The following is a 19,186-nucleotide window of genomic DNA, read 5'->3' on the forward strand; positions in this document are numbered from 1 at the left end:
CAGTTCTGTATTTGTTTCTGTATTTTAGGGATATTTGAGTAATGCATTTAAAGATATTCATTTAGAATCTCGTTCACAAAAAAGGAAACACTGCAGTTTTCCATTGCCTAGAAGCTGCAGTGCGTGTATGTTGTTGAAGGCCACATAGCTCTATAAATAAAAGAAAATCATGCTGTTTGTTTTTGTGAGTCTTTCTGAATCTCCCACAAATCTGTTTAGTATTAAAAGTAAACTGACTATGATTTGATTAGCTGACCCAGGACAAATCCCAAATGGAGCTTTCCTGACTCCACAAACACACACACACATACACTGGTGTTTCAGACATTATTCTTGTATCTGAAAAGGCCTGTCAGAATCTCCATTCAATTTGAACTCATTGTCAGCAAATGGATAATTTAAAGTATATGGAGGACACACACACGCACACACACGCACACGCACACACACGCACGCACACGCACACACACACACACGCACACACACACACACAAACATTCAACAACTGTGATAAAGGCAAGATCACATGCTCCTGTTGTTTTACAGTCTCTGATAATGTTTGATATCTATTTCGGTCCATGACGTCTCTGGTCAATAAACTGAACTTGTGTCCATATAAAACTGAGTCTTGTGATTCAGCGTAATCTAATAACTTTGGAATGTATCACAATGTTATTCGAAAGGAGACAAAAACTAAATGAAAGCCTTATAGTAATTTTGACAGGTGTCCATGTAATGAAAAATACAGTAATATTTGTACCCAATAATTTGAACTTGTTATACAATGACAGCTCTGGCTTAGAATGTCATGATAATAAAACACATCATGATAATAGGCAGATTGTAAGCACATATAGTAGCAAAGCTTATACTATAAAGCATCGGCATAAGGCTCCAACAAGAGCCAGAGAATAGAATCATTCCAATGCCCGCCTTCATGCATTTATTGTGTATACTGTATAGCTGCCTTCATCACTAATTCATTGAGCAGATAGCAAAGCGGGAAATAACTTACATTTATAATGACTGAGAATTTTCCCATTCCACTCAGTATGTTGTACCATATACCTATAGAAAGAAGAGCAGGAGAGAGTAAGATGATGAGAGAGAAAATGGTGATAAGGTTGGGAAGAAAGGCACAAACAGAAGCATACACATCTGTATCAAGCAGAATGACAAAATCGGACATTTGTACACTCTGATAGCTAGCAAAACTCAATTTGAGTCCCCAGAACTTAACGTAAAGTATGCAAAAACACTGTTTTATTCTGCCCTTCATGAGTCCTATTGTCTATCCTCAATGCAGAGACTTCATTGGGACACAATATATTAATATAATTATAAGACAGCTTTGTATGGAGTACACTATCTCCATAGCTCTGTAAAACAAGGAAAATGTTTAAGACCATAACTCGGTGGTCCAATCAGATATAATTAGGGTTGCAAAATTCCGGGAATTTTCAAAGTTGGAAACTTTCCATGGGAATTAACGGGAATTTATGGGAATTAACGGGAATTTTGGGAATTAACGGGAATTTACTAAATTTAAAGCAAACCAAATGCACTAAATCCTTCTAACTATGTTATTTCAGTCCTGGCAAACGTTCTAGACTGTAAAAAGCTGTTTTTTCAACTAAGTTTTTATATATTTATGAACATTTAATTTCAAATCAGATTTTTTTTAAAGTTTATTGAGACACCCAACTTGATATCATATATTGATTTTTACTAGACCAGGTTTACAGAGGCTTAAACAGTGATTATAAATATAGTTGGGGAAAATATATTTGAGCAAAATCTTGACTAAAATAACCAGATTTTATGCAAGCAACCTTGGCAAGTTGCACATAGCACACATCCTACTGCAGGGGTACTGAAGCCATGCCCTCTACATACTCTGTGCATTCCTCCATCACATGGTGGGGGGGCATTTGACTTTATTTATTGAATAGGTGGGGTCAGACAGATGAGTAATATTTAACTCAACATTCATCTTTTTGTTGTTCAGTGAAATTATTGATTGTTCATAAAATAATCAAAACTTGATAAAGTTCTTCTTACAAATAAATCTGTTCAAATGTAATGATTTTTAATTGTATTATTTTGCATGGATGTCAGCCTATGACCAAACATAGTGTTTAGATGTTTAGATTTATGTTTGGATATGAAAAAAAAATCATTTAAATTACCGACATTTAGTTAATTCCTATAATTTCCAATTTTGAATATTCCCAAAATTCCCGAGCGAAAGTTCCCGTGGAAAGTTTCCGGAAACTTTCCGGTAATTTACCGGAAACTTTCCACCCCTTTGCAACCCTAGATATAATAATAAATTACTTTTCAGAAGCTTGGAAGAAACAAGACAGATAGTCAAGCTAGTAGCTCTGTGAGCTTGTATGACACTGTCCGCATGCTAACATGCTCATAACGACAATACTAACCATGTTGACCACCTGAGTTTAGCATGTTTGCCATCTTACATCGACTCATTAGCTCTAAACTCAAAATACAACTGAGGCTGATGGGAATGTTACTGTTTTAAAGTTTTTTTTTTTTTCAAAATGGACAAATTCCAATTTTGACCTGATGATAGTGGAACAGGAAAGGGATCCCCACATGTATTTTGATTCATTCTTTGTAGACCATGTATGTTTGTTTAAAAACTTATGGCATCTCAGATTTGTTGAGTTATGTCAGTGTGGAACAAAGTGAGACTGACAGGTTGCCTTCCTTACAGCTATGCTGCTAGCATGGCAAAAGGGATTATTTAATCTTATTGAAAAACATTACCCAGATGATTTTTAGACAGAAGGTCAAATGAACTCATAAAGGAACATGCCAATCTTCAACTGACTTATGCCCTTTGAGCTTAGTAAAGCCCTTTAAAAGCCTATGGGTAAACTGAAGAATGCAGAGGTCAAGATGAAATGAAGACAGATTTTCTGTTGAAAATATAGCATTGAAGAGGTATGTGCTTTCAGCTGACAGCAACACCATGACTATACTGAATTGCCACAGGTGTGAGCTTGTAAACTCAGCAGTGAAAGCTGTCTTCCTGCCTGAAGGCTCTACTGGTTTCACTGGAGAGTTTTGGTGTTCTATGATGTTGGAACTAACGCACCCAACTGTTTCCACAATGACACCAAGGAAATTCTGGATGAAAAATTCCATAATGATGCTTTATAGATGTAGAGTATTAGATTCCATTTGTCATTAGCAGCTCCCATACAATTCTGTGCTATATTGGGTGTTACACTGTCAGTGAAAACACGATCAAACCTATCCACTGGCAGATTTGATGTTTTAGTTAACCCATGGTTGTACAGGGGGATTCAGATTAATAGGGGTAAGTTATGCTCCATGCGATGGCCTTTTTCCTTTTAAACGTTTGTCACGACAGCTCACCGATGTCTTTAGCACGAACAGCAACCGGCCTGCGCAGCTCCGTCACAAACTTCTTGGCGTCCAGTCTGATCTCGATGACGTTGTTGAGCAGAGCAAAGAGAGGAGCCAGCGGGAAGGAGGCCACAAACAGAGAGACGAAACCAAACTGTATGACTGGTAGAGAGAGAAACAAAGTGATAATGGATTAAAGACGTCATAAGTCATAAATAGAGGTTGTTAAAAAAGTCTTCAACAAATAAGACCATAGCAGGGATGTGGGATAAGTATTTGTATGTCTGGAAATGAAGCCTACATTGCCCATAATCCTTTTCTTCCATGCACCCCGTACACTTATAACAGAATATGCAGTAATAACAACAATATATGCACACATATGACACCAAGACATTTTCATATCTCATACTGACATGTCTCACATATCTGTTTGAAAAATGATGGTGTTCCCGTTGCATCAAAGAGACTACAGGAAAGCCAAGCACATGACTCATGTACAGTCGTCTTGCTGGAATTTACAGAACTCCTTTTACGATGTCTTAAGTACATGACGATAACCCCAACTGACACTTTTCTACAAAAAGGCAGTGCTTCAACTTTTTCTTTTTCTTTTTTACAGCAGTTTGATAATAAGCATATGCTTGTGTGGTTTAAATTAGTATCATTTTTGTAAAATACTACTGTCCTGCAGCAGATATCATAGGGGAGAGTGGGGTGAGATGTGGCACTTTTTACTCAAAGTTATTTTAAAGTGAGGCCTTGACAGTTATGTCTCCAACTCAAATATGCACATATATTCCAGGATGTTGTGCATCCCTGGCAATAAAAACTTGGGATCTGGAATAAACTGTTTAAGAAATATAGCTTTCGGAAAAAAAATGTCTTGTGGCACAACTTGCCCCCGGTGTGGTGTAAGTTGTGCCACAAGAGAGAATACCATGGGGTAAATTGTGCCATTGATATATATCTCATAAACTGTAATGCAAGACAAATCCATAGGACAATTACTTATTTAAGGTGTATTTAAAGTAAATATTTTACAGAGATTGAAGGTCAATTTTCTTAAACAAGGCCTAGCAGATCTAGGTGGTGTTACCTGCAAAGCTCACAATGACAAAGTCACCATCATCATCTTTCTGGCCATCTGAACTCTTGTCAGTGGTGTCGTTAAGTGGAATGGAGATGTCAGTCTCTTCTGAGCTACTGTAGACGATCAATTTCTTTTTGGTGACCAGCGTATACAGCCATGCCACTGGCACAACTCTCAGACATGTACTTTGTACTAGTTGCTCCGTGCTTGTGGAACCAACTGCCACCTGACAAATGTGATTCCCCCTCCATTTCTGCCTTTAAAGCAAGGCTCAAAACCCATATGTACACCCTGGTTTTTCCTCCCCATTAACTATTTTACCTCTGCACTATCTTTGTTTACATGTGGACGTATGGGCTTTATGTCTTTTATTTTTGTTATTGTTATTTTACCTTCATTGTTTACCTACTGAATGCACTATGTACAGCACTTTGGACAGTGCAAACTGTTATACATGGGCTATTATAAATAAATTTTAGTTACTTACTTACTTACTTATAACTCACCTAGGCCCTTTGGCACAAATCACCCCAACCCCAGAATTTTGGATAATGAGCATGATGCAGCAGTTTAGGGCTGACATCGTGCTAACTGTATTGACTCAAAGTGTAGCATACTAAAGCACTAAAACATGTGTCAAATGTTTTCAAACTTGTCTATAATTGTTCAGACACAATAATCAAAAACCTTGATCATGGGAATTTTACTTTGAAAGGCAAAACACAGGTTTTTTTAGCTTTAATGTGCTTATATCTTATTCCTTGTGTCTCCCTTCTTTACAGGATGAGTCAAATGGATGTCTCTTCTTAAATATATGGTCACATTTCCAATTTCTTCCACGGTTTTCTAGAAACAAGGGCAGGGTTCAACATAACTTTTTTTTCCTACTGGCCCGCCGGGCCAGTGGATCTGAGTTTTACTGGCCCCTTGTATATTTTCACTGGCCCTGCACACACTTTTTTTTTCTTCATAATTTAGTGTCAATAATTATAATACCTGTATTAGAAAAATAAAGAAAGATAACCAGATCTAAAGGGAATATCTATACTGTAACAGTATAGATATTCCCTTTAGATTTGGTTATTTTTATTTTAGTTAATAATATGAAATGTTGATATTGCTCATACACATAATATAAAACCAGGCAAACATATTGAATTAGAAGCCTACAACTGAAAGTATGTTGAAAGAGTCGGCCAGTATTTTAAAGTCCAGTAGTTTGATTTTATGATTTTTGATTGTTTTTATTCTTGAATTTGGGCAGTTTAATGAATAGTTCACCTGCAGAAGTCATGTTCAAACATAAAAAAAAAAAAAGAGATGAAGGTCTGATCATTCTTTGTGGTGTGGTAGGCTGTTTTTTACTTTCTCTATATGCATTAGGGATGTGAATATGTCGACCAAATGACCGGTTTTCCACTTGCGCTCAAGTTGACTTTAAAAATAGAATAGAAATACGAAAATCAGGGGGTTATGCCGTTTTTTTAATGGGATATTTCACCGTGTATGTGAGTTCACGTCTGGTCGTGAGCGCGCTGCAGGAGTGTCACTTCTCCATGAAGTGTCAGCTTCACATTAAGAGTCCGGTGTGGGACCATTTTTTCAAACTATTGATAAAAAACAATGCAGTGCAAAATATGCAGCACAAGTTAAACGCTCGTCTAAGACTAAGACGTTAAATCACCTTAGAAACACACAATGCCTTCGTCCGATCACCGCAGCGTTTCACCGTGTGATCTCGCCAGCGAGTGAGCCGCCGCGCAGATGAACTGTGGTTTGTGGCTAAAATAATAACCGGGGATATTCTCCCCGTTAGCGATTTCAATGGGAAAGACTTCCGCGATTTGATTGAATGTCTCGAGCCTGAAAACACAGTGCCAAACTGCGCGACTATAGGAACTGTACAGTGAGCGGAGTCCCTTCGTTCGTTTCTGTCTACAACCGACACAATCACCGGATACGCATTCACAGCGTTTAAATAACGCCTCTCATTTGTATTACCATTGGGGCTTGTATGCAAATACTGTAACATTACGGTGGCAGATAAAGGAAAAGCGCAGTTATCACTTTCTGCACCTCAACCTCTGCTGTGGGAGGGAAGAAAGAAAGGGGGCAAAGCAAGTCGATTGATGTGTCGACTCGCAGGCGGACGGTAGGCAGCTCTGCCAACGGAGCGAGAGTGCACCCGCTTCTTGCTCCGCCTGTCAAAACGCCCACGCATCGGTTGTCCACTGGCCTTTCATTAAAAAATATATTTTATATTAGGTTTATTATATTGAGTCTTAAATAAACACTGCTTTCATTACGACTCTCAACGCGCATTTCAATGAACCATGATAGTCTACAAAAAAGGTAATCTACAAAAAGATACTGAACTGTGATTGGCCAGTCACTAGCCCGGGCGGGACAGTGACTGGCCAATCAACTTGCCCTGCATATGATTTTACTGGCCCCGGGCCATCGGGCTATACGTTATGTCGAACCCTGAAGGGGTGGCACAACTTCCCCACTGGCACAACTCAGGCCACTCTCCCCTACATTTTTTCCCCCGCCATGTCTGTTGTGGCTGGTTATCATTTTCCCCTTGGTCCAATCACCAAAATCTTGTGGTCTTCTTCTACTTCAAAATGGTGGTCTGAAGTTCATTTGAAGCGAGTAATCCAATGTTTAAGTTTATGTTATGTCTGTCAAGGTTTAAATAGTAGTGATGATCATAAAGAGAGATAGTTGTATAATGGTGAGAAAAAGGCACAGTACTAATGATGTTTACAAAAAGGCATATATCATATGATGGTAGATAAGCTGATGATCTATGATCATCAGGGTCACAATCAATGACTCTGTTCATTGAGGGCATTAAGGGGGAAAAATCCCAGCCTAGGGCTTGTGAAACAAAGAGATCACTGAATGGGGAGTAAAATAACTTCCATCACCCATTTCTACTATTAAACAGCATAAGACAGGTTGACATTTGATAAAGGAATCAGACATTCAGCAATCGGAAGCACAAGTTTTAAACCGCCACCAAGACGCCGTCAGATTGACGTGCGTGAATGGTAACTTGTTTGGCCAGGAGTCACACTGTCTGTCCGGGCTGGCTCTGTGGTTCAGATGATGCCTTTTAAGGTTAAACGCTCCACTGCACCAGCTAAACTGGGACTTTTTTTATGAATAAGCACTGTGTGGAACCATGTGTGTTATGTAAGAGAGTCTGATAAAATGACCCGGAGATACCACATCCGTGACTAATAATTAAAACCAAAGTTGATGGGAAATGATTGTACGGAACATCACTATCACACAAACACACAAACTGTGGATGCTGAGGTGCTGCAGGCGTTGTTGTCAACCACTGCTTTACTCACAAGTGTCACGCTAAAGAGTAGTTCTATTAACAGGACACCAAGTGCCTTAAAAGACTTGTCCAGGCACAGCAAGCTTTTTGTCTGGACAGTTGCCACACCAGCTTGCCTTTGGGCCACAGGGCGTTCAGAGGTCAGAAAGGCAGCTAGAGCTGCTGGGGAATCTGGGTATTTGTCTGTAAACCCTCCAGACAGGTAGATGTTTGCATATACAAAGAGCTCTTTGAGTGGATAGATTACAAAGCTATGCCTGAGGTGAACTTCAGAGGTATATTCCATAGCTCATGAAATTGCATAATGTCAAGGTTCAACATTGAGAACAGTTTACTCTTTTCTGGTCGGATGACATACGAAAAGGTACATTGTGTAGACTTTATTGGCATTTTTCAGCACAGACTTGAATTGTGAAAATAAGTATATAATATAACATAAGTATGTTTGAATTAGTGCACTGTATAATCGCTTGAAAATAAGATTGTTTTTTATTAACTTAGAATGAGCTTTTATATCTACATAGCAGTGGGGATTGCCGCCATGTTGCTCCACCATGTTTCTACAGAAGCACAGAACGGACAAACTCAATAAAACACCTCGAGTCGGGTTGAGATTCTTCGCCTGATGATGATTCTCTGGACAATTTAGATATGGCATTAAATCAAACTAGTCAGACAAAGTAGGACCTGGGCTTGTTCGGCCATTGAGCAAGGTTTAAAGATAGAAGCTTTATTGAATTATTGCTGTTAATTGAATTAATTCTACTCTACTACTGGGGTTGATCAATACCGGATCAAAACAATATCCTGAGGGAAATCTGAGAAAGACAAGGGCGCTGTGCCTGACTCGAGCTCCGGTCGGAGCTGTGGAACACTAGCAGTGTGGGAGCGGGGCTTTCCAGCGCGCCGGAGACTGACGGCTTGACCTCGGGACGCCACGAACAGACAAAGAGCGCAGAGGAAGGAAACACCACGGCGCAGCGGCCAGCGCTAGAGGGCAAGCTTAGAATAACCTGCCTATGTACCTGAGACGAGGTTGACGGGTTTGAGGTTGGTACGTACACACAAAAACACAGAGAATACACCCAAACATACGGTTTCACAGTTACACACACACACACACACACACACACACACACACACACACACACACACACACACACACACACACACACACACACACACACACACACACACACACACACACACACACACACACACACACACACACACACACAGAAACACATTCTACAGGCGTTAAGACCAACCCAGAACTGCCCATTCACACGGTAATGCTATGTGTGTGTATTTGCATGTAGAGCTCAGACATTTCTGACATTCCTTCCTGTGCCCTGAAGCGGCATCAGCTCAGTTTCCTTTCTGTTTTTTCTCTCGCTCCTCCCTCTGCATCACATGAAACCTTTCTCACTAGAATAGAACTGCACTATCAAAAAGGCAAAAGGTAACTTCTGCTGAATTAAGGGGGGAGTCAGTGATTCTGGAGAACGTTGGTTGTCAAGTTCACTTTTTGTCAAAATCTGTGAATATCTCGGGGGCGCCCTTGGCTCAGTTGGTAGGGCGTCCCCCCCATGGGCCTCGGCCAGAAGAGGACCCGGGTTCAGTTCCAGCCCGCGGTCGTTCTCTGCATGTCACTCCCCTCTCTGCCCCATTTCAACTCTGTCTCTACACTATCAATAAAGCATAAATAAAAAAATGCCAAGAAAATATCTTTAAAAAAAAAAAAATCCGTGAATAAATTTTCCATTCAATGCAGTGACTAACTCCAGACTTACCAAACACACAGCACCCAGTGTAGACTGTCGGTTCCTAGATTTCTTCCTGTCCTTGGCTCTTTAAAGGTAAACTAAATAATGGCCATTCCATAAGGAAGAAGGACTATGACATATTTCAAATGTTTATTTAATCAGCATATTCAAAGTCCCGCCCTACAGAAAAATAGGTTTTGATTATTGTTATTTCCCTTGAATGTTTTAACCTCACTGTACAGAAAGCACACACATTCATCTGCTCACCTAAAATCTCAGTTTAAGATGGGTACGTACTAGCACAAACCAAATTATTTCAACTAGCCAGCAATTGTCCAATATGCTATCACAGGTGCACATACAATTAGTATGGACTTTCCAGATAAGTGAAGTGCTCTTTTTTTTCTAAATAAAAAATATTTGCATAGATTATGGTTTTGATATAACTTTGAGAATTTTTAAAGAGATATTTCAAACTTTTTGGGGAAGACACATACAAATCAGACAGGAAATTACTATTCCAAGTATGAAATGAAACATGTATGATAATAACTTCAAACAAATCACATGCATCAACATGTTAACGGCTACATTTCAATATTCAGTGTTGGTTCCTGCTAACGTCTAGATTGAGTTCATCAAAGTTTAAGGTTGTGTTTTTATGACTGAGCAGCTGTCGGTTTGTTATGACTGCAGTTGGTTTTAATACTAAAGAAGACATGGCCTGCAGCTCTGTGTGTGTGTGTGTGTGTGTGTGTGTGTGTGTGTGTGTGTGTGTGTGTGTGTGTGTGTGTGTGTGTGTGTGTGTGTGTTTGTGTGCGTGTGCCAACATAACAATCCACACCTGTAAGTCTTTACCAGCTTTCCCCACACAGGCCATGAATCAGTCAACTTTTACTGGCACATTACTGTCCCCACTTTCATCTATTTAACCTGTGATTGACCTCAATTTGAATGGTTCTCAGGCAAACAGAAGAAAACATAATGCCACTAATAACTTATAACTAACAATTTTCCTTTAGCTTCTAACTAGTTTTTTTTTCATCTCATCAATTTTGTTTTAATGGCAATAGTTTTACATTCCCATCTTTGTCAGGATCAAATATAATGTGCCTCTGGAAAATATTTGATTCTGAATTGGTCTGAATTGAACAGTCTAAACATAATCTAATACATATAATATTAGGTAATATGATGATGTCATACATAATATGCCACTCTGAAATACAGTGGAGTTGAGGTACAAAGTAAGAAATATGGTACAAGTAGCTCAAAAGTGCAATGAAAGTACAGTATTTAATATTCTTCAGTTACCTATTACATTAGAGATCTTTAAAGGCCCACCCTGCAGTGGGAGTATAGTTCTCTACTTCCTCCTGTGGGCTCCCAAATGTACAAAAGCCTCTCTGAAAGGCAACAGAATGATGAGGGGCACAGTACTCGAAACTGAAGGCCAGCCCAAACAAAGTGTCACTTGCTTATTACTTGTCAACCTTTTAAAGTTAAATATCAAACATGTTTAAACACACAGCTGAGATCAATTATGCTCAAAGCCTAAGCCTGTCACTTCACCTCATCAGTGTGTATGTGCTCTGGTTTGTGATGGACATTAATATAAATCCGTTATTGCATACACTCACATTGTAAGTCCTAAAACTAAATAAATACCAAACAATGTAATTAAACAAAAAGGTGAATTGCAAAATACCAAAAACAATTGATATTGAAGGTTAGGGAGAGATTGCAGTCATGGCTAAAATATGTTGCATGCCAACGATGCTTTACTAATGCCTTTGTTTCTAAAAGCAAGGCGTCACAATTCACGTCTCCTGTTGAGGTCATTGTGAGGTCAGCTTACCTAAGCCTATATAAACAGTGGGTAGTTTAAAGAACGTTACCAACAGCCAAATGTGTGTGTGCATGAACAAAAACCAAACACAAACACCTCCCAAAGCCATTTGCTCTCCGGTCCCACGTGTGTCCACTTACCGGAGAAGGTCACGCTGGTCCCTGTCTGCAGATACACATTACATAACACTGACAGTACTCATCTAAAACCTATGTTGGTGCCTAAATGGCTGCTTTTTGCTTCCCCTGAGGGTGTTTTTCTGTGTGTGTGTGTGTGTGTGTGTGTGTGTGTGTGTGTGTGTGTGTGTGTGTGTGTGTGTGTGTGTGTGTGTGTGTGTGTGTGTGTGTGTGTGTGTGTGTGTGTGTGCATGTGCGTATGCCTGCGTGTCTGTGAGTGTGTGTGTGTGCGCGCCTGCAGCAGACTCACTCATCTCCATGTATTCTGGCGTGAGGCCTTCAAAGGGAGCCAGGGCGTGGTCCAGGTTCCATTGCTGCGGAGGCCTCTCGTCCTCTCTCTCCTTCTCTGCCGAGCCTTTATCCTTTATGGCGCGCACCAACTTCTTCAGCTTCCTGTCGGGATGGAGGGAGAGATGGAGGAGAGGGAAAAGAAAGAAAAAAAAGATTCAGGGTAAGACATAATCATTTTGTATTTTGTGTGTACTCAGTCTTCTTGTGAAATAAAAACTAGAAATCTAATATAAAGTTTTAAAAAATAAAATAAGAAGAAAGTAATCAAATCAAAGACAGGGATTTCTTTTTCTTTTGGATCGTCTGCCAAACTGCCTCTCTGAATGTCTGCTCTGTGTTGCCTTGCTGTCTGCCACGATGCTCTTTTGATAATATTCCAGTCGGCCTTAATAGAACTGAAATGTTGGTAAGATGCTGCACCAGACACCTTTACTGGAGCTGGAAGAAGGAAATTCAAATCCGGATTCCATTTAAAAAGAAATGTGTCTCACTCAAATACAAATAAACTCCCAGTATTGACTTTCCACGACACTGAACCTAATGTACATTTAAAAAAAATTGGCAGAATGGTTCTGTCAACTGGATACCAGGAAGAAGGTGACTGTTTTGAAAGAATCCCGGATGCTTACACACTGCTGCTGGGAGAAAACTGAGTAGGAAAGCAGAGAGAGCCAGGTACATCAAGGCCTAACGAGTTTTGAGCGTGTGTATGTACAGTATGTGTGGCCCTATACGTGTAGTGTGTCCATATATGTACAGTATATGTAAAATAATGCATGTTTGACTTGGTGTATGGACAAAACTGTACTTGTGTGTAACCATGCGTGCAGTCTGTGTACGTACAGTATTGCTGTGTGCCTATGTGGTAGTGAATGTGACTATGTGTATACCGCTTGTAAAAACTCTAATAAAAGCAGCTACATGCTTGACTGCATTATTTATGTGGTTATCACACACACACACACACACACACACACACACACACACACACACACACACACACACACACACACACACACACACAGGAGTTGCAGTTTTTACGGCCCAGTCAGGGAAGCAGTGAATGCATAAATGTTTACTGTCCATACCTCGAACATACACATTCACATAAAGTACATGCGGTCACACATGTCTACAGTCACACGTTATGTATTTCAGGACATAAACACACTCTCCACATACATGTGACTGCTGCTGGTCTGAAAGGAGATGATAGGTTTTAGTTCAGGAGTCTCCTACTCTCTGATCAAAGGTGGAGAAAATGTAGTGACACAATCACTTTTGGTCAAAATCAGTGAATATATTCTCACGACCTGCTACGTGTCTGTACTGTGTATGGGTTTTTTTTTAAACCTGGTTTTAGTATGTATCTGCCCTCTAGTGGTCAGAATCCTTGAATACAGCTTTAAATCACTTTCACCATTCAAACAAATATTTTTATCAGAGTTCTGGCATGGGTTAAGAATTTATTTAAAAATGATCAATTAATGTATGACCACCAAAGTGTAGTAAGTACATCTAACAAAGAAAATAAAATGTTCTGTGTCATTGAGAAAAAAACACACACTTTTCTGAAAATGTATTTAAAATAAATTACTTTTCAACAAGTCAATTCAGAATCATGCTCTTGGGCTTGGTCGGGTTCTACTTTGAGTTTCTTGGACAGGTCCGTCTGCTACATCTTCAGAGGGCTTTTAGGGTCAAGTACAATTGTGTTAACCTGTGAAAAACACTTATGTACCTCCACTCAGCAACTCCAAGGATTCCCCCATAAAACTGCACGGTGGCCCACCGTGTTAGACTGGGGGCGTTTACTGGTTGGCTCCCAGGTGTGAGAGCTTTTGAATGTGGGGCGGTTAGCTGCTGGTATGTAGATGGTATGATGTTATGGAGGTATGCGTCGTGGCTAGCTGAACCCTTTAGGACTTCCTGAGAAAAACCACAGTGTTTGTTGAGGCTTACCGACGGCCCAGCAGGTCAAGCTGTGCTGACAGCGGCAGTAGCAGTGGCAGCCTCAAGTCAAAAAGGCACCTTTGTTGTGCTACAGTTCTAACAAACAGCGCTGACCCCCTGACCTGTAGCATTTGCATGTAAAAGCTGAGCTGTTTTGACACGATGATGTGTCACAGGACAGACATGGAAGGAATGCTTCTAGAACAAGTAAGGGGCAAAGGAATCTTGTAGGTGCCAGAGAGAAAGCATTGCGTGTGTGTAGCTATGTGTGTTAGGTGTCAGAGAAGGAGACACGTCACATTAATCAAAATGTCTCCTGCCTGACAACTTGAAGAGTCGCTGTCATGCAGACAGTAGACTGTCTACTTACGGGATGCCGATCTCAAAGATGTTGTTCTGGATGAGCTGCTTCCCCAGCATGATGATGCTGAGCTGAATGCACAGCTCGATGAGACAGCCCCCCGGCGCACACTGAGGGAGACACACACACACTTCATTTGTACACACATTGGACATCCATGTTGTTTGACTTATTCAAATGAAAAGAGGCACAGCAACAAAGTAGGACGACAAACCTCTTCCATCCGATAATCATTAAAGACATATACATAGTTTCCGGGTCGACCAGCAAACCTGTGAAAACAAACAAACACACAGTTAAAACCAGAGACACCTGGATTCACCTAGTCATTTTTTTTCTTAAACAGATGTGTTATTGCTTTAAAGGTGCAGTGTGAAATATAGGACTAAGCAGCATCTAGAAGGGAGGTTTGAGATTGCCACGCTCTCCCGTCGGGAGAATTTACAGAAGCTACGGTGGCCTTCAAGGACAGGAAGCCAGTGACTAAAGATGGCATCATCCACAGCTGCCTAAAGTATTTCCACAGTTTCTATGTCTATAAGTGTCAAGCAACATCGGTCAAGAAACATGGCCGCCATTGACCAAAACGTCTTCACAAAGGCAGGGCTTAGCACATACTTAGTTAGGCATATTGTATTCCATTTCTACCCAGTTTGTTCTGAAAAATAATAAATGCCAATACATTCTACACACTACATTAAGTGTAATACAGCTGATATGGAAGACATGTCGGTGTGTATCATCGCTTCCACAGGAAATCATGTCTCTTCAAATTTGGAGATTTTTTAGTCTTCACACAACTTGAAGGATTACATGTTTCTTTGTGGTTTTAGAAAATTCTCCTTCTTAAGATGAATAAACCCATCATGTTAACTATTAATGTATTGTCACTATGCTGAAAAAAAGGGACAAACACACTCCTATACCAGTGAATGCGGCTCTTACCGTCCCTTGAAGAAAGCCACATAAAAGATGGGTGCGTATGCGTTCATGAACTTGAGCAAAAAGGCTTTCAGGATGAGTCGCTCCTCGAAGTGGGTTTCCGTTTTAGGAATCTCTGAAAAACAGGTGAAGTGAAAGTGTAAGGATGGCCCGGCATGGCAACGTGTTTGCGTGGTTATAGTTTATACAGTATATGGCTCCGAGCAACAAGAGATAACAAGCATGTACACTAGATAATTGTTTGGTTAATATTTTTGGTTAATATGGTCTCTTTAGTCCATGTGCAGTAAAAATGGTACCCGGTACCCATGGGCTGTTTTGGACGCAGCGCTGGTATATATAAGGTATTACAGTTGGGTTACTGGATACAAAAATATATACATATTTTGGGGTGGTTTCCTACCCATGAGTCCTGGGAAAAACTAACACCTTAACACTGACACTGAGGCAAAAGAAATACTAATACAGTGGACCCATGTTCGGTCAGTTTTTAAGCCAGGGAGGTTTAGTGTGTGGTGATGACATGAGGAAGGTGTTGCCTCTGACACTCTGACTCATGTACTGGAGTGATAACATTATCACTGTGGTGGAAGTAGGTTAAAGTACCGGTACATTTCAGATGGCACACACCCTCTCTCTCTCTCTCTCTCTCTCTCTCTCTCTCTCTCTCTCTCTCTCTCTCTCTCTCTCTCTCTCTCTCTCTCTCTCTCTCTCTCTCTCTCTCTGGCCTCATTCTCACACACACTTTCCCCCTTTCTTACACTTTTCTTTCCCATTCTTTTCCTGTATTTCAGAGGTCTTGAACATGAATTTAAATGTGGTTGAACTCTCCTGGGATAACTGATGGGAGGACTGCAGCATGAAAAACATCAAACTTTCATCAAGTCGAGATAGACTTTCTGTTTCTCACTCTCATAGATGCAGAGTGGATACACGCAAACATTTTTTTGATTTCTTTCATTGAATTCCTGAGGAAGTATGTTTGTCCTCACATTCTTGGAATAAGCCATCCTGGATATTGAAAACACATTGCTTTCTGAGATTATTGTTTGATCGATGGCACTAGCTCTGATTGCTGTTTATTTTACGGAGGTTAAATGAAATGAAGATGACAGGGCATCTGACATATTCATATGTGTTTGTTTATTCAAGTAAGATTATAAATATGAAAGTATAATTAACTTAGAGATCCCTCTATGCACAGATAACAGGTGGTATATTGGCACCACTTTATATTCAAACTGGAAGTTACACATGGGTGGATAAGATTGAGAGGATTTGTAATTAGTGTGAACTGAAAAAGGAGGAGGTAAACCCAATTAATTGTATTCTCTACTTGACTATATTTCATGATTTGTAACAGTATAGTTTGGATAAGTCATGTTCTAAATTTATATTTGATTAGTTTTGAAAAAATTTAGCTTTATTTGAATACATTTATAATAATATTTTTGCGCTTTCTGAATATATTTCTAATGCAGGGATTAGAATGATAAAAGTTTTATGATGCAATGTTCAAACTTTACATTGTACAGTATGTATCACAGACAATTTTTTTATGAGCTGAAGATAGATACACGTAGATATAACAGTAAACCAGGATATCTTCCAGAGATATCCACTATATAATTTTAGGACTCAACCCATCAAATCTTGTTTCTTTATCCAATGTAAAGTGTTGAAAGGCGTTTATCCAGGATATTGTGTTGTGTTTACCTCTCCTCAGAGCAAGGCTAACAGTTTTCTCCTGGGTCCCAGTCTTCCTCCTAAGCTAAGCTAAGCTATCAGTTTCCTGGCTATTAGCTTCATATTTAATGTACAATTAGGAGATTGATATTAATCTTCTCATCTCCCCTCCATCACATTTCCAAAAATGTTGAACTATTTGTTTAATTATTCAGATATAATTGCTTTTTAATTAGACAGACAGACAGACAGACAGACAGACAGACAGACAGACAGACAGACAGACAGATAGATAGATAGATAGATAGATAGATAGATAGATAGATAGATAGATAGATAGATAGATAGATAGATAGATAGATAGATAGATAGATAGATAGATAGATAGATAGATAGATAGCAGCACTGTGTTCGCCAACCCACCGTGCTATAAGAGTAAATGACATGTATGTATTACAGTACCTAGTTCAGTCAGCCACAGGGCCACTGCGCCGTAGATTTCGTCCAGGATCAGAATGACCACCAGGTTGATGATGACCGCGGTGGCCGTCACCGTCACCCTGACATTAGACTTGGTCTCTGGGTCGGGGCTCATGGCCATCAGGGCAGACACTGTGATACGGTAGATGATCACACCGAACACTGCAGAGAACGTCAAACAAAACTATAGGAGCAGAGAGGAAAAAAATAATAATCATAAATTAGTCATCACTCAACCATATTTGTCTGACACTCACAGGGCAGAGGCAGGAATTAATATTTCAAAGGTCACGTCGATGTAGGTCACTCATATACTTGTTTAGGTGCATTACATGTGTCCTATACATGTTTAGCTTTCTATTTAAAGGGCTCTCATCCATACATACTGAGGAAGTGTATGAATTGTACATCGTAGGCTACATTGCTAATGCATGAGCATTAAAGGGGGAATGAGCTATTCTGGAGAATGTTTGTTATCAAATTCAGTATTTTGTCAAAATCAGTGAATAACTCCTCACAAACTGCTACTTGTCCATACTGTGTGAGCACTGAAAAAAACCTATTGTTAATAGACAGCCTAGGCTCTGTAAACAGGTATGTAAACAAAAGGTGCCCACCATAGCTAGCAAAATGCCTGTTTACAGAGCGTATTAACGCCGGATTTCTTTTTCAGCGCACACACAGTACGGGCAGGTAACGGATCATGAGAGGATATTCATTAATTTTGACACAATGTGATTTTGACAACAAGCATTCTCCAGAAAGGCTGACTGCACCTTTAACCTGCTTTTTATGTACTGACCATGAAGAGGATAGAGGAAACGTTGATGAAGTATCCAGGAAGTCGGTCCTTCCAGGTCAGCTTCTCTATGACGGCCTGACGGGAAGGAAGAGGGGAGGAAAAGAGAGGGAGAGTTGGCTGTTACTCATACAATGGCCAATGCCTCATCGACTTTACGTGGGGAAATCCGTGATATAAAACACTGAGCCGAACGAACGGGAGGACAGGAAGAAGGAAGAAGCTGCTTCACACGGTTGAGGGATAAAAAAATAAATAAAAAAAGACTTGGACCAATCCCATTTCTCCTTTTAAATGGTTTGTAAAAATCTGAATGGAGGGGCCGACAGTGTCTGCATTTCACCGCCTCCACAGGAAGCGTTACTACATGCACACAGAGAGACATAGAGAAGCACAATAGCCTGTTTTATAGTCTACATCCTGCATTAACGGTTCAAAAACAAATGTTTTCAGTACACAGACTTTTAAAAATACCCAGACAGCCCACCAGTTAGCGTGATTTATCATTTTTGTATGGGAACTTTTTTTTTAAAGTGTTTCTTTGGTATTGAAAAAAAATATCGATACTGTAGCCTACATACTGTAAGAAGACGTGTAAAGTGTATAGTAGTTTTAGAAAGTATCACATGCTTTTCTTTGCTGTGTCACGTCTGGATTCTTTGAGACCACTTTATGGTATTCCTATAGGGACAACTTTGTGCCGCACACTTGACACATTTGCTGCAACTACCTAAATACATAGACAGTAAAATACTTAATGGCTTCCTTGTCAACATTTTCAAAGAACATTTCAGACTTTCCTGATGCTCATAACCAATAGCAGCAAAGATGGTTCTCACAACTTAAGACCACTGGTATAAGCTGACCAATGTCAAAATGAAAAGCCACTTCACTGACCTAGCTGTGGTTCAAGTTTGGTGTTTTGAACTCTGAATGGCTCAGGTATGTTACCCCCTTCATCCATAAACACATACACTTACATGGGCAAGCAAAGGCAGGCAGGAATGTCACACACACATACCACAGAATGATGGATAGA

At 39.9% G+C, this 19,186-nt stretch overlaps 1 protein-coding gene across 1 annotated transcript in view; it reads right to left on the minus strand.

Annotated features, from left to right (window-relative positions):
- The window catches only part of ano2b (anoctamin 2b), a gene marked incomplete at both ends in the record, with an annotated part of 66,062 nt that overhangs the window by 12,045 nt on the left and 34,831 nt on the right, over positions 1 to 19,186 (minus strand). The window contains 8 exons of the mRNA XM_080051290.1: positions 1,016 to 1,068; positions 3,406 to 3,558; positions 11,886 to 12,028; positions 14,250 to 14,350; positions 14,455 to 14,512; positions 15,186 to 15,297; positions 17,331 to 17,532; positions 18,151 to 18,225. Of these exons, the coding sequence (XP_079907416.1) occupies positions 1,016 to 1,068; positions 3,406 to 3,558; positions 11,886 to 12,028; positions 14,250 to 14,350; positions 14,455 to 14,512; positions 15,186 to 15,297; positions 17,331 to 17,532; positions 18,151 to 18,225 (897 nt within the window). The remainder of the gene's footprint in view (positions 1 to 1,015; positions 1,069 to 3,405; positions 3,559 to 11,885; positions 12,029 to 14,249; positions 14,351 to 14,454; positions 14,513 to 15,185; positions 15,298 to 17,330; positions 17,533 to 18,150; positions 18,226 to 19,186) is intronic.

Source organism: Ammodytes marinus (genome assembly GCF_949987685.1).
Source record: "Ammodytes marinus genome assembly, chromosome: 22".
In the NCBI taxonomy this organism is placed as follows: domain Eukaryota; kingdom Metazoa; phylum Chordata; class Actinopteri; order Uranoscopiformes; family Ammodytidae; genus Ammodytes; species Ammodytes marinus.